At 37.0% G+C, this 16417-nt stretch overlaps 1 protein-coding gene across 1 annotated transcript in view; it reads right to left on the bottom strand.

The window, feature by feature from the left end:
* Nucleotides 1–16417, bottom strand: part of CPS1 (carbamoyl-phosphate synthase 1) — a 114699-nt gene that overhangs the window by 16539 nt on the left and 81743 nt on the right. Inside the window, exons 26-32 of the mRNA XM_090283365.1 lie at nucleotides 12051–12245; nucleotides 11557–11624; nucleotides 9820–9895; nucleotides 6303–6380; nucleotides 3478–3585; nucleotides 1792–1881; nucleotides 264–434 (exon numbers count right to left, since the gene is read on the bottom strand). Of these exons, the coding sequence (XP_090139491.1) occupies nucleotides 264–434; nucleotides 1792–1881; nucleotides 3478–3585; nucleotides 6303–6380; nucleotides 9820–9895; nucleotides 11557–11624; nucleotides 12051–12245 (786 nt within the window). The remainder of the gene's footprint in view (nucleotides 1–263; nucleotides 435–1791; nucleotides 1882–3477; nucleotides 3586–6302; nucleotides 6381–9819; nucleotides 9896–11556; nucleotides 11625–12050; nucleotides 12246–16417) is intronic.

Below are 16417 nucleotides of genomic sequence, written 5' to 3'. Positions count from 1 at the left end.
ATAGTTTATAATTCACTCAGCTGGTCAGTTTTGAAGTTAAACAATTCTAAATCATTTTTAAAATCTTTTGCAATGCACAGTGGTTCACATAAAGTTGAGTGTAGTGCACCTGCATTACATTATTCAAAGAAAACATCATAACTTCCCAGCCCAGCACTTAGTGAGAACGTTCATAAAATATCAAGATTCTTTTGATGAAAAATTGCTCTTTTAATTTCCTTGGAACTTACAAAAATGACTAATAGATTTTTTTCAAATATTACCTTAATGGCAACATAGTCAGCAGGAATGATGGGATGCTCCAGTGTTGGCAGCGGCTGCTCGTTGATGTTCTCTCCAATCATCACTTTGGTGGCCACATCAATGAAGTCTACCCCAAGTGTCTTGGAAACAAAGGGGAAGGATCGAGAAGCTCTCAGGTTACACTCAATCACCTGGAGAGATAACAAAATTCAAAAGAAGAGACAGGATGGTGAGAGCTAATGCCAACAATATTCATATTCTCCCCACCAGGTGGGCTCCAGCTGTTATTGGCTGGGACCAGCTCTCGTTGTGCCAGCTTCTCCCTTTACTCACATTGCTTGCACTTTTACTGAATAGTTTCCGTTCAGTCAATATGCTTGAAATCTGACTTTCCCCTGTCCACAATTCCATAGTGAAGCACTACTGGCATACTGATGTTAGTGCAACATTTAGATAATCCCATAACCCCACATCCCTATGAAAGCCTCCATTGGGTTTCCACTGGCCATCAGATTAAGGTCTAGTCCTTGAAGACCTTCTATCTGCCTGTCTGTGTCCCTCTGTGTTATCTTGTACCATCTTCATGGCCCTGATCTTACTTTTCAGTCCACCTTGCACTACTTCCCTAGAAAAAAATGATCTTCCTTAACCGAACTAGTCACTATCTCCTAAAATGTGCCAAAACTTCTCATAAATGTTCTATATGTAATGTCCCCTATACCTTCCCTCCAGCTATTCTTTAAGATCCAGTTCAAAATACAGAATTTTCCTTGAAATTTTTAGTATTCCACTTAAAACCGAACAAGCAAACAAATGACACTCAAATACATGCTCGTGAACATATATATGTGCACACATGTGCACATGAAAACATGCACAACTAGTCAATATGCTCTTCCTCCTATGACACCAATGCCATTTTATTTGTACATTCCTTCTAGCAGCTATTATACTCTAACTTATGTTATGGTTATGTACAAATTCATCTTCTTCTTCATCCTCACTGAACTGAAGATCGTTGGGAGCTGAGACTGTATTTTATAAAACTTTGTAACCATCATATGACTTTGTATATCAGAGGCTGAATCAATATTGGTTTCTAATTGGTTAAATGAAATAGACTAAATAAATCAGACTAATCTAGTTAATTTAACATTTTTTATTTTGTGGTAAATGGTATAAATAACAGCTTTCTTTCCTGGGAAAAGAGTAAAGCAAAAACTTTAGTGCATGTAGTTTATCACTATCATACATGTTCAGATTACATTATGACAGTTACTGTATCCATCTATCCTACACTGTAGATGGCATACAGTGATCTTTCCCATGGGTCAGAGTGCTTTACCAAGCTGTGACTAAATACCAGTGTCACCAAGAGCCTGTGCTTTCAAACAAGGCAGGTGTTATACGCTGGGAAACATTCCCTGACCAGTTACTAACAGTGGCAGGGTCTCGGTTGCTCTGTGGTTACTAGATTTCTACAGGGATGCAAACCCACATGACCTAACACAGCAGTGTTGTTCTCTCAAACATCTTAGCATTTCTTACCAAGACATCATTTCCTTTGACAAGAAATTGGACGTTGAATGGGCCAGAGATGGCAAAAGCCTTTGCAATCTTTCGGGTAGCATCCTTCACCTAGATCAAAAGAACAATAATATAGTGTTCAGTGCATATATTAAGTATAAATCAAAAAAAAAGTTATGGAACCTTAAATTTCTATTTCTTTAACTTATCTTTACAGAGAGCTACATTTCCAATAATTATAAAATAATAGCAGCCACTATTAGACTTCTATCAACACAATAATATGTGCTAAATATTCACAACAGGATACTAGGGGGAAAATATAATTTTATAGAATTCCTTATTTTTCAAATAAATACTCCTACCTACAGTGATATATTCTGCTTTAACTTGGAGGTTAAATGGAATCCTTTGGGTTTAGTTTCTTCAGAATCAGAAACTGAAAACCAAATTTTATATCAATCTAATGACCCACCTGCTGAGAGGTGCAGACCCTGAAATTACATGGTACTGTAAGGAGTCCAGAGAGATTTCTTTTCTCTGTTTTCCTATTGCCCTGGTCTCTTCGGGGGTAGGTATTATGGTCAGAAGGAAATGGTGTTTCTTTGCAGGGAGGGTCTGAACGTCACATAGAGGAATTTCTGTATCCTATACCCAGAGCCAGAAGGTGCCCATGCCAAGAGATGGCATTGACTGCAGAAGCTAGAGCTCCTCACTCCTTGAACTTACAAGACTGGTTCTCCAACTTAATTGGTTGTAAAAGGAAGTAGAGGCCATGGCCCATTGAGCTCTGAGAGATTTGGAAAAATCAGAGCTCTTGAAGCCATTTATTCTGATAAGAGCAACCGCAGCACATTCTTTGATGCTGCTGGGGATACAAAGCATCCTGCCACCTTCTCATTCCGGGATAAAGTACAACCCACAGAACCCAACCCAACGTACAGCCAGACAGGCCTGCTGAGATTCTGATGGCACGGTTATTGCAAAGACTCGCTAAAAAAGCCAACCCTGACCTAAGATACCTGAAGGCTAAAGGAACACCCACAAGAATTAAAACAAGAGTCCCTAAGAATCCCCCTAGCAATGCATAGTGAAAACTGAGGCGGAGTCGTCCTTCTTGGGAAGGTCTTTAAAGCAGTGGTTCTAAAACAGGGGTAAAGTCAACATGTCAGAAGGTTCTGGTTTGAGGTGGGATTAGAGGTGGACAGTGAAAGCATTGGGTCCAGAAGATTCGTGCATGACTGCTGTCTGCCTGCTTCTAACCAGGAGACATTACTCTATATGCCGCTCACCTGTAAGTAGCTCTCAGATATTAGCATCACACATGGCACAGTACTCCAAATGTGGCCCCCAGACCAGGAGCGACAGCATCACTTAGAAACATTAAAAATGTGAATTTGGGCACTCTTCCAAGAATTACAGACTCAGAAACTTGGGTTGGAGTCCGGGGACTGTCCTTTAACAAGCTCCCCAGGTGGTTATGAAGCACACAGAAGTTAGAGAACCACTGCGCTAGCGTACAACCAAACAAGCTCTGAAGGGCAGTGAAGGAAATCGTTATCTTTAAAATACCCAGCCAACTCAGAGCAAGGAAGTTCCCGTTATAATGAAGTTTTATCTGGGGCATGTCTGACATTGCTACCTAGCTTTAAAAGGTGTTCTTATCTTTGCTTTTTTCCCCGTTGACTTTTATTTATAAATAACGACCTTTTCAATGGCTCCTTGGCTGATGGTTTGTGTGGGCAGCATCAGAGTTGCGTCTCCCGAGTGGACACCTGCGTCTTCCACGTGTTCAGACATGGCGTGGGAGATGACCTGGCCAAAAGAAGATTGTAGAAAGAGTTGTCAGGCACCCACTTCAGTGAAACTACTGCTTTGCCCACCCCTTTGATTCTGACAGATGCCTCAAGCATTGACTGGTTTCCTTGCCAAGTCCCTGATGAGAAGAGCAGAAAGAGCAGTCTGCGTGGACTTTTCAGGCCTCCCTGTGCGGTGACAGATTGCCTCTAGGGGAGCCTGAGAGCAGCTGAGAGCTCACCGCCTTCTTCCATTGATCAGAATGGGTATAAATAATAGGAAAAGAGGACAGCTAAACCAACTCATATTGACGTTTCAGAACAGACAGAAAACTAAAGCATTTGGGAGGCACTGGAGATACCTTTATCTTTTCCTTCCAGGTTAGGTTTTAGACACTGAAAAGGAAAAAAAGATGGGAGAGAGGAATATCTAGCTAGGTAAATGTCATAACTTAAGTGAACCAGAAAGAACAGTTCAGATCTAAAGATCAAGAGATCTTTACGTTGAAATCTGAGAGAAGAGGGAAGCAAAAGGAAAATACGCTTGTTCCCTTTTATAAGTAAAGAAACTTAGGTAATATAAGGATAAATAACTCAAGTAAAGGTGACTATTATGTGTTCGAGAAAGGATTCTGAACTTTTATCTGTCAGATTCTAAAGTTGATAGTCTCAGTCACTATAACCTGAATGTTATAACATGTGCCTTTGGGAAATGATAAAGCTTAGAGTGGGGGAGAATAATTGGGTGACTGTAAAAGACTTAAACTACAGAGAAGATTTGCTTATCAGATTTACAGATGACTTAGAGCAGAGTGACATCTGAGTCTCAGTCCTCCTTCTGTCATTTACAGCTCTGCAACCTGGGCAACATACTTTATCTGCTTAACCATGGTCTATGCTTAGATAGGAATAACAATAGTATCTGTCTCATAGAATGTTTGTAAGGATAAAAGGGGACACATATGCAGTGTCTGGCATGATATTTAATGCATAGTAAGCACTTAATTTTTTTATAGTGTCTAGAAATGAGGAGGCAATGGTCCAACTGAGCTCTGAAAATATCATAAGATATCTGAAGTACTACGTCTACTTCTGAGTGTGACTCATTAAAAATAATGTGAATAATCTGGAACATTTCCAAAAGAGGGAGGTCAGGGTGATAAGTGGTCTATGTCTGAGAGAAGCTCAGGCCAAGAGCTTATCTTGCAACTTGGAGCCAAATCAAACCAACTTTACCAGCTCAAAATTTGAAGAAATATATAGATTGTTTTTCTAAGCCAGACTTACATTCTCCACTTCCACACTGGTATTATTACATTTGTCTTTTTTTAATAACTCAGTCTCAAATATTGAAAATATTGAAAAAGTAGAAAAACTAAACTTATATCCTATACCTCTGGAAGTCAGAGGTCAGTGAGGAAAATTCTAGGGAAGCAGACCATAGCTCAAAAGAAGAAATATGTGAGATGTCAACAACAACAAAAAATAATAATAATAAAATAGCCCTGGCTGCTGTGGCTCAGTGGATTGAGTGTCAGCCTGCTAGCCAAGTGTCGGTGGTTCGATTCTCAGTCAGGGCACATGACTAGGTTGCACGTCGGGTCCCCAGTTGGGGGCACAAGTGAGAGGCAACCACACAGTGATGTTTCTCTCTCTCTCTCTTTCTCCTTTCCCCTCTCTCTAAAAATAAAAAAGAACAAACAAATAAATAATTTTAAAAAATAAAATAAAAAATAATCAATAAAATCTTACAACCTTTTTGTGTTCTGTGTCTTCAAAATAATAAACAATAAAAAATGACCACCTTCCAGGGAGGCTGTGAAATAAAAATAAATTCTCATCTTTGGAGAGTCGTCATCGGGGTTGAAATAAATGATTTCTAAGGATGCCTCCACTTAAGATTATATAATTATATAGTAAGAAGTCATCATTACTATATAGATACATTTTTTCAGAAAACAAACATCACTTTGAACTGTTATTCTAGAAGACAAAAAAAAGATAGAAAAAAATAAATTTAACATCTTCAGTAGTGTTTTGAATTATCTGCAAAGTAGAAGATGAAGGTCAACCTTTCCTATTTCCTTAAAGCAAATAAAATGACATCGACTTCCTCAGACATAACTTCTTATAATTCAAGATAAATCATAAATGCCTGATTACATGACCAGCAAACTGAAGGAAAGCATTTTTATATCTTCTTTTCTCCCTGAAGTTAGATGTATTAATTGCATTAGCAGTACAAGATGTGATATAGTGAGCCAATTTTATGCTGTTATCATTATCCCCTCTACTCTGTTTGGTTTTGCCTTTATTAACCCAATAAAAAGGAGGCACATGGAAAATCAAGAGAGAAGAAAAACCAGGGATTCAATTAGGAACTTCAGAAAGAAAATTATTGGATGTTTTTATAATATCCACTGGAACATAAAAGGAAACACAAACAAAAGAAAATGAGAGAGAAAATCTATTCAAAAGAATGAGGAGTACAGGATGATAATTAATTTTGAATATCATCAAAGAGAAATTCTAAGTATGAAACGCAGGAAAAATGATACCCATGACACATCAACTGAAGTGTCAGTGAATTTGAAAACATTTTTTGACTGAGCAGCTTGTCCATTATTATTAGAAACCTGTTTGATAGAAATCATAAACTTTAACCTGTTATGTTTCAAAACTGCCAGGAAAAAGAAATATTTGATGGGAAAACAGAGATGAAGATAATGTACTTACTCTTCCTTCTTTGCCAACAGCATCCATTTCCACTTCCCGGGCCCCCTCAACAAATTTTGTCAGCACCACTGGGTGTTCCTGTCACAAAGGAAAATAGGACAGAACTTTTAGCCGAAATTATCTGTGTAGTGTCAAGTAAGCTATGTACCTTAAGCAAATACCAGGGCAATACTTTTAAAAAAAACTTCACACTAAACACACTACAAACTCATTAGCCAACTTGTTTTGTAAGAACAAGGTCATTCTCTGTTTATAGTGAGACAGAAGGTGTTTCTCCAAGTTTAAGTATTCAGTGAACTAAACAGGAGTTTTTCAATGTCAAACACAGATTTCTAAGTGAGTTAGAGAAAAGAGGGGGCTTACAGAGAGGGCAGAATGGGGCTCCTTTTCTGTTTCCAGAGTTATAGATAAGTTATGAAGTAAAATATCTATTAATAATTATAAATTATTATTGGTTAAGATTCTTCTTCTCTTTCTACACTTATCTTTCTCATTTCTAAATACTACAACTTCCTAATAAGTTCTCTAGAGGAGAATAATAAGATAACTTAGAAACAAAATAAGTAGCATTTTTTATCCATTTTCATTAAGCCAAAGATGGACACCTTTACCTGGCACTGAATGCCTTAAACTGCTTCTAAAGTATGACATTTGCAACTGCAAAATGAAACATTTTTCTTTACTAATCTTAAAATGTCCTTCTCTTCTCAGCTATTTCAGCCCCCTTATTCTTGAAGTTCTTCCCACACTCAGTTCCTTCATGACTGTGCTGCTATGCTCTTCACTGCTTGCCACTGGCCACTGCTTGCTTTTTCCAGATTAAAATGAAGAGGTTGAAGGAAGAGCTCCAGGGCTGGGGCATCTCTCCTCTATGCACTAGGCCCCAGCAACCCACACCACTTGTTGTCTCACAGATAAAAGGATCTGAGTGCAACAACAGCACCCATAATCCTGGACAATGGAACAAATTTATGAACTAGTCCTTGCTATACTGAGGAAGAAAATTTCTTAATAAATTTCAATTTTATGGCAACATTATACACCGTTGCTTACATGTTCTTCCTTTGGTCTCCATAAATCATCCCTCTGTGCTTCTTGCTCAGGCTCCTTCCAGGTTCTTTCTTCTCTTAGCCCTTATTTGCCAGTATTCCTCTTTTCTCTTTCTTAACTGTTCCTTTTCCTCTATACTCTCTTTTATTCGCAGAGCTTCCATTAAAATGGTATGCTATTTATTTTACAAATCTATATTTATATCTCTGTCTTTAGCTGTGATCTTGATTCTCAATTCCAAATCTATAGAACCCTCTTCTTTTAAAGCATGTCTGCTTGGACTCCTCACAGACATAGCAAATATAAAAGGTCAAAATTTAAACACAGAACTTCCCCTTCTAGAATTTCTCCTTCTCCAGTGTTCTCTGTTCACATAAATGACACCACCATCACTCCAGTTGTCCAAGGCAGAAACTCAGGGGTCATCCCACTACCCTCTTCTCCCTCAACCTCTGTCCATTCACTGATTGCCTTCAAGGAGCATCCTCAGTATTTCTAGAGTGCGTGCACTTTTCTCCATCCTTATTGTCATTACTCTGATCCAATGCACTGTCACCTCTACCCTGAGCTACGGCCACAGCCTTCTAACCTCTGTCCATGATTCAGGCTTGTCCCAGAGTTAGCTCTCCATACTACAGCAGGGAAATCTTTTTAAAATAGAAGTATGACTAAAATCCAGACGTATTATAATATGTCTTCCTTATCTGCCTCTCCTCTGTCAACTTTTCTGCCATGATTATAATCAAACTCCCCACCATGTTTGGTGCCTTAGCCATATAGTGAATACTTGGTTAGTTTCTAGAAACTCCAAGCTTTTTTTTTCAATTTCAGATCCTTAAAATGTTATTCTTTTTTCCATATCACACCCACAATGTAAGCCTTTTAACTATGAATCAACTATTTTAAATCAATTTAAAAGTCCTTTTTTCAGGGACTAAACTCCAGTACTTTTACACTGCACCTCAAGGTCATTTTTTTTTTTTTCTATTGCAATGCTCATTATCTGATGTCTCTAGCAGAGAGTCCTTCATGAGAGCAGAGACTTATCTATCTTTTGATGAAAGTACCCACCGATACGGAGAACAATGCCATTATTTAGCAGCTTCTAAATATGAATGAATGCATAAACAGAGGAATGACTGATGGAGCAGGTTTTACTCCAGCATCCCTGAATTGAGAATACCAGATTCTGCTATAGTTTGTTGGAGAGACTTGAACCAGAAAGTACTTACTGAGGACATCCCTATTACATAACACATTGGTCCTGTAAAGCTTCTACCCATATACTGGCAGAATAAAAAATATTATTAAAAATATTTTATTAAGTAGGGGTCTTATGAGATCCAGTGTTCCAGGCCATAAATAAATAAATAAATGACAGGCTACCTGCCTCATCACTCACAGGGCACCAGCTGGATCTCAGCGCTGGTTTCTCCAAAGGTTTCTCCGAGGATTAAATAGAAGGCAGGCAGTGTCTCCCTCCAGGGGTCCCTAATGAAAGCTGGCTCATTAGAGAGATTCCTTCTTCAGTTATCTGACTTTCACACAGAAGTGAATTCTAAATCCACTTGGTTTTCTTTTTTTATACTCTTGGTCTCTTCTCCCCCTGTATCCTTATCCACTTCCTTCACTGCCCATGTGTCCTTGGGGAGCAAATATCACACAGAAGGGGGTCCGGCTGCATGCGTGCAGGGATGGTCCATGCTCTTTACTCCTCTTTGAATTGCCTCTGATTTCACTCTGCAGTTCCCTCCACGTTTCCCTCACTGAGCATCAAAGCTTTTTTTATAAGTTATGCTTTCGCTCTCTCTGTATATATTTTTAGCCACAACTAGCTTTTGAAAGGAAAACATTACTTTCATCCACTACAGTACAAGGTGTGCAGATCAATAACTCCACTGGGTAAATCTTAAATGGAGCATATTGAGGTAACACCACAGGAGAGAGGAAACACTGGGGCAGTGTAGGGAGGTTGTTGAATCACCGCAAAATTATAAACATTTTTATTAACTAAAATGGAATGTAATAAAATGAAAAAAAAATCAATAGGTGAGCAAAGGGATTTACCATTGAAGTAGCAAGGCTGTCTAAGCCAAAGTCTCTTAGATGTGAGAATTAAAAATCAGGGTTCATGAGCATGGTTGCTACGGAATCCAGGGATAACTTTACTAGTATCTCACTCATGATCAGACAGGATGTTTTTCCAACTTGGCTCCTGGAGTCTAAACTTACATAAATCTTTGTTGTCATCAAATACATGTTGATTCTCCTCTTCTTCAACTAACCCTGGGATCTGAGTATAATTAAATGTATTTGAGTTTTTTCACCTCCACCTGTAGGAGACTAGTGGATAGAAAAAATGAAAAAGGAAAACCATCCTCCCGACATGTGTGAAAAGAAAACCAACACATGTAATGAAGTATCAATGGACAGAAGTAAATGCCAACAGTAGGAGATCAAACACTACCTGAGAGACTCGAGTGGCTTCCTCCAGGAATTTTTTCATCTCATCCTCGGAGAACACCACATTCATGGCAGACCCGCTGGGAAGGGAGGGGTTGGAAAACAGGTCAGTTTCTTTATCACTTTGGGAGTAAAGCATCCTAGACTTGGTTGCTTTTCAGAACGGTTCCAGGCAACCTCTCGTTTTAATCAGGCTTAAGAAGGCACCTTTTGCTAATAAACTGAGACTTTACTCCATTTAATCTAATCGACAGAACAACTGTCCAAAGGAAAAAGTCACCAGAGCTGGGGATGAAGAAGGGGTTGAGACCTATGATAAGCCCAAAGAAAACTATGCTAGCTCTAGAAAGGGCACATCCCCAAGGCTTGTTTTTTCTGATGTGCTCTTTTAACTCTCTACTGGTTTCAAGTAATTCTTGAACCTTAATAGGATTCCTCCCAGGACCTAGTTTCTCTAACCCTCTTTCTTCAGAGTTCATTACCAAAAACTGATCTTAACCCACAGGTTCCCAGTCAAAACAGGGCAGTCTATTACCTCAGCCAAGCGACACAAAAATTAATTTTTTAGTAATATTTGCAAATATAATGTAAAATATGTGACTGAAGTGTGTTCAACTGTGTCCTCCTTTCTAAATAGTTGAGAAAAACACTATCTAAAATAAATTTACTCTTAATTTTGACATTTTCAAAGTGGAAGAAAAGAAGAAAGAATTAAAAGGGGAATAAATGAGGAAAAAACATTTCTTTTCACTTCCTTTTTAAAGGTAGTATTTTTTATCTTTTCTACTCTGTTACAAAGCTCTGTATAAAATGGTTTCAATTTCTTCAAGAAAGCTAAGGCTATAATGCTGATAATTTACAGTATAGGAAACTAGAACAAAGATATAGATAAAGATGAGAAAGGAAAAAGCAATAGTCAAAGCTGCTTTCTGCCAGCCTCCCTTAAATATGTGTGTTTAAATTAACTTACATAATACCTCAAAGGAATAGTATTATTAGACTGTGGTTTATGCAAAATGTCATTTAAATAAAAGGAAAGTTTTCCACCTTATTTGAAATTTTTCATTATTTTAAAGGGTCCCATCTCAAATTCCATTTACACTTTCAAATTGTGCACAGCAAATTGTGTTTCTCTTATTATCCCCTGTTCAGTGAAGTAGCTCCTTACATGTGGTAACATCTGAAGAGAGGAAGTGATAATTCACAACTTTTCCTTTGATGATAGATCTTAGTCTCAAGGTTTAATATAAAAGATTTTCATTGCCCATGTCCCACACCATTATAATTCATCTATTAAAGAATGTGATTTCAAAAACTCAAAAATTCAAACGAGAGGCACCATGGAGGGTGCTGATCACAATCAAAGATAAGCTGCCATTTCCAGGTATTAGAAAACAGATGCTGGGGGAAGATATCTCCCTTCTTTTGCTTTGGTTTTGTACTTTGGTTTTCTTTAATTGTCCTCTTCTCTACCGAAAAACTATTCTCCCATCTTTTGGCAACGAGATGCCCTTAGGCATCTTCTAAGATGTAGGAATGTAATGTCTTCTTATTGCCATTCCCTGAAGGAAAAACATTGCGCCAAAGGACTGCGCATAGGTCCTCAATCGGCTGTGTTGGTCTGGGGATTGTTGATGGACTTACAAATTACTACATATCAAAGCCTAGTGCTATTAGCATACAGCATGCAGTTCTCTATCTCCAGATTTTTAAATTATTGTTTTGGAAAACAATGTATTACCTCAAAACGTAGGAAGGTCTCAGCAAGCAGGGGTATCCCACAGACTTTGCAAATGCTAATGCTTCATTCTGATTAATGGAAATAACAATAACAAAAATGTATGAATAGTTTAAAATATTCAGTGAATGATATCAGTGCAGAATGGTATCATTACAACAAGTAGTAACCCAACTGTTTTTATTCTTTCTCTCAAAAGACACCATTAAAATGTAAATTGGGCACCAGTAATACATAAAATTTCTAGTTTCCAATTCTAAATATCTAACCTAGTTCAAAAATAATTTGAACTTCTTTTCATTGTCTGAATCTTAATGAGAATACTCCTATCAATTTATAACCAACATTTAACCACAATCATGGAAATACAGCCACTTTAAATTCACTCGGCACATTGCCTTCTATCTGCCCTGCAGTTAACACCTGCAGTAGTTAACATTCAGGTAATGACTCTTCAAAAGAGAACATTAAAAACAGACATGTGTTTCTTTCCTTACCAAAGTGTTAACAGCCTTCCAGGGTGCCTGAGCCACCTTCAGCTCATCCAAGACAGCGGAGAAGATGGAGCGATCCTCGGCTCTGTCGATCTGCAGAGGGCTCGTGCCCATGATTTTAACCCCATTCTTGTACAGAGGGACTGCCAGGTTGTTTGGAATCTGGCCTCCAACCGATATGATGCAGCCACTACATGCCTGGAAAAGACATGTGCAACATCAGCCACTGCGGTACCTTCAGCATGAATGAACAACCAGGCTATTATGGGCTCCATTTCCTTGATGAATATTATTAACGTGACTGTGATAGTTTCATTTCTCCTGTCAATGGATAATATTCACGTGTGCCACAGAATGATCAACAGACTTAGTTCTGACTTTCCTGGCACTTACATAAAATCTATGAAAGATCCTATACAACTACACATTATTACCATATGACTTCCATACAATTAAATGTAAACATGTGATGCATGTGTAACAATTAGAAAAAGACAATCAAGCCATGAAATAGTTTTATCATACACTCTATACTATAATTAATTAATTCTCGGACTACTGTTGTAATTTCCTAAGTGGACAGATCTGTCCTTCTAACATTTACCTCTCCTGTTCCAACTCCATCCCACTGCTTCACACTCAGATTAATCATCCTACAAGTAACTCCTATATTCAGAGTTCTCTAAAGGTGTTCATCACTGAAGGATAAAGCATAAAATTACCATCAGAACAATGAAAACTTTTCAATCTTATCTCTCATCATTTCCCTTACCCCTGTCCCCAGCTGTGTGTATTCCTGCAGGGGAGCTTTCTGCACCACTTCACCTGCTCCTGACATCGTTTCCTTTCTCTTCTCCTCTCCTGCCTCTAAACTTGAACTATCACTAAGCTGAAGTCTAGTCTAAATCCTACCTCCTACTGTAATATCTTCTCTGCTTTCTTGCTACCTTGGCACCTGTCTATTGGACCCAATAACTGAGTTTTTTGAGTTCCTATTTTCTTATTATTTGCCTTATAAGCAATCCTGGATTCTTTAACCTTAATCTCCCATTAGCAGCCAAAACTTCAAGATTATAAAAGAAAGGAAACACGCACAAAATACCAATTTTTCTCAGGACTGGTGTTCTAGTGGTAAGGGCAAGCCAATGAGGAATGCTGGGAACTGGATTTAAGTCAGAAGTCCCTTATCATCTTGGCTACCCTCTTTGAATCTCCCCTCAAGGCTCAGAATTCTTGTCTGTAAAATTAGGACAATAAAACCTGCCTACTTCATAAGGTCACTATGAAGATTAAATAAGAATAAACATTAAAGGTTTTATACAAGTATATAAATGATATTGTTACTATTAGAAAATATAATATCTGATAAGCCATTAATTTTGACATAATCTGTGTTTACTTTAATGACCTTCTGATAAAATATTAGAATTTTTGAAGTAATAGATATGTACCAAATGCATTTTATCATTATTTGAAATCATTCTGGAATACTCTTAAAAGGAATGAAGGTAATTTCTCTCTGATGAAAGAAATTATAGTTCTGCCTAAGCAAACACCTGCAATTGCATGCTTAAATGCATTGTAAACAGTATCAAAAATAATAATACACAGTTCTCCATAATCATAAAAGTACCTTAGCTACTTTTATCATTATTTGTATATTCAACACACAATTTCCAAGAACTTTAAGAATTATTCTCTTTATAATAATATTGTATTTGTTTATATTTAGCTTATTAATGGTGTTAATATTTCTAAAGCTTAAAAACTAATTTCTCAATTAAATGTAAACAAAAGTCTCTTATGTGAAAGACTTCAAAATAATCTGTAAAATTAAGGGATCAAAATTTGGAGTTAACTGAATTAAATAGGCTCTTAAAGTTGAATTAAAGCCTTTCATTAATAAATATACCAATATCTTTCAAAATAGCGGTGTGAAAATTGATTTTTATTTTTCAAGAAATTAACAATTTTCAAAACAATAATATAAACTTCTGCTACTTACTAAGATTGTTACTAAGTACCCTAGTCTATCTGTTTGACCTTCACAGTATCCCTCTGAGGCAATTATTACTCTCCCCCTTTTACATCTAAGGAAGCTGAGTCTTGATGAAGCTAAAATGACTAGCCCAGATTTCTTATCTAAAAAACACAAAGCCAGTAGTTGACCTCAATTATACATACTGTAAAGCAGCTATGCTTAACTAATATACCAAATCTTTTAAATCTTAAGTTGTTTGTCCAGCTGGTTTCAGAGGTGATTCATTTTAGAGGATATAAGAAGAGCTATTTCTAAAACATTCATTTTGAAAAGTGATAGGTAGAAAATCTTTCACTGGCAAAACCCTATTCTCATCATTGACCTCCAGAAATACAGATCATCACTGGGAAGACAAATCATTCTCATAGGAATGGTTAAGAGGAATGGCGTGATGGTGTAGTGTGAGTTTTGCTCAGACAGCAAAAGGAATTCAGTAGAAGAGAATATGGTTGTAGGACAAAGTTTTCTGGAAGAATTCTATCTAAAAATGGCCCAACTCTAAGTACAGAACTTGTAGAGACTTAGGGAAGAGAACCTGGCATGTCACCTTTTTGGCTTCTCCTTTATGTTTCCTTACAGGTGCTTCCTTGATGTCATGGAAACACCTTTGGTCCTGAACTAGATCAAGAGACCTGGACCAGGAGACCCATCATACTTTCTACCTTCTTATGTAGCTATATATCCTTGGGAAAGCCGATTGCCCTTCTCAGTGACTCAAATCTGTGCTTTTGAATAAGCTTTGATGTGCTTCCAACTTTCTGAAATTTTACTACTGAATTCCTCATTGCCTTCAGCCTCACTAGGGACATCCAACACCAGATAAGAGAAATATCTGTTATGAGAGACAAAAGAGCCTGTGGAGCCTGCTATGAGGATATACACACAACAACCTTATGAAAGGAAACATACACACACACATATGTACATGTGTGCATGATTTGTGTAATTTCCTGGGATGGTCTAAAGAATGCATCAATGGAATATTGTTCTTATGTACTCCAAGTAACATTTAAAATTACCTTAAAATATATAGTAGCACTTTAATTGCCAATTAGCTTCAAAGAAGGGCCAATTTATTTCTTTCTAACATACTGAATTCAGTTATAGTAAAAGAAACTAATTAATATCCATGTGTAAGTATATCCAAAGGCAGTCATAGACATTTCTAATATTTCCTTAAAGAATTCCTGGGGAAATAATTAATTATGTGTAAAATGCTTGCTGTTACTGCCTGCAATGCTTGTTAATATTTTTAAACAATTACATAATTTTTCATGTATTTATGTCATGAATCCCAGTTTTATTTTAATGCCTTGAAGGTAAGGCCTTGGTTTCATAGCTTTCTATCTTGTTAAACCTGGCATTTAAAAGGTCTTCTGAAAACATTTGTAGAATGCACTTATTTTGATCCCCACCTGTCCATTTGAAATGAATATTAAAAATTCATTAGAAAAATCATGTCAGAGAGAAAACTAAAAACTGCATATTCTACCTAATGGTTCAATTTAATTATATCATTATATTAAAAGATTAGTAAGTCAGATGTAAATAGAAAACTAAGTTTGTCTGTTTTATTTTTTTGTCCATTTATCTTTACTCTAATAAAATCATCGTATTGTTCTAGCACTATAATACTTTATACTTTACAATGTAATTTCAACCACAAATCTCAATTACCTTCACAGTACCTGCATATAGCACATTTTTACACTCATAATTCATTAACAAAAGCACAGAGATTTTAAGCAACTTACACAAATCAATGAGTTCTCAAGTTAGACTAGAATTGAAGTACTATTGGTCCAATTCAGGATTCTTTTTCTTAAGTGACCATATTTTACACATTGGAATGATTTTCTGTGAGAATTAACCATAATAACATCAAAAGGGAAACTTCTGGACATCACTTTGAAATTTTCCAGTAGTTATTTAAAGACAATTTGACTTGTTCTACAGATGTACAGTGACCTATGTACAGTGAAGATACACTCATATTAACATGGAAGTAGAAGGAGCAACTGTAGGAAAATGCTTTAAAAGTACCAAAATCATTTGGAATGGACTCATCAGTCTTAAACTGAAGACTAATGGCTTCATCTGATAGCACAAGTAATTAGTTGGTTCTTTGTGAACAACTGACTTGTCTCCTCTGGGAACCATGATTGATCATTAAACAGTAACACCTCATGAACTAGAGAGAGGATGCTTATTGTATGTACAGATGACCAATTCAATCATTCTGCAAAATATATATTGAAGATGTCTTGTACTAGTTAATATATATCTGGCACGTGTCACCAGGAAGAATTTTTAGTATAGCTAGAAGAAA

Source organism: Furipterus horrens, unplaced genomic scaffold, assembly GCF_987537825.1.
Source record: "Furipterus horrens unplaced genomic scaffold, mFurHor1.1.pri manual_scaffold_1, whole genome shotgun sequence".
In the NCBI taxonomy this organism is placed as follows: Eukaryota; Metazoa; Chordata; class Mammalia; order Chiroptera; family Furipteridae; genus Furipterus; species Furipterus horrens.
The sequence above is the reverse complement of the archived record's forward strand: the minus strand, read 5'-3'. Positions and strand labels throughout refer to the sequence as shown.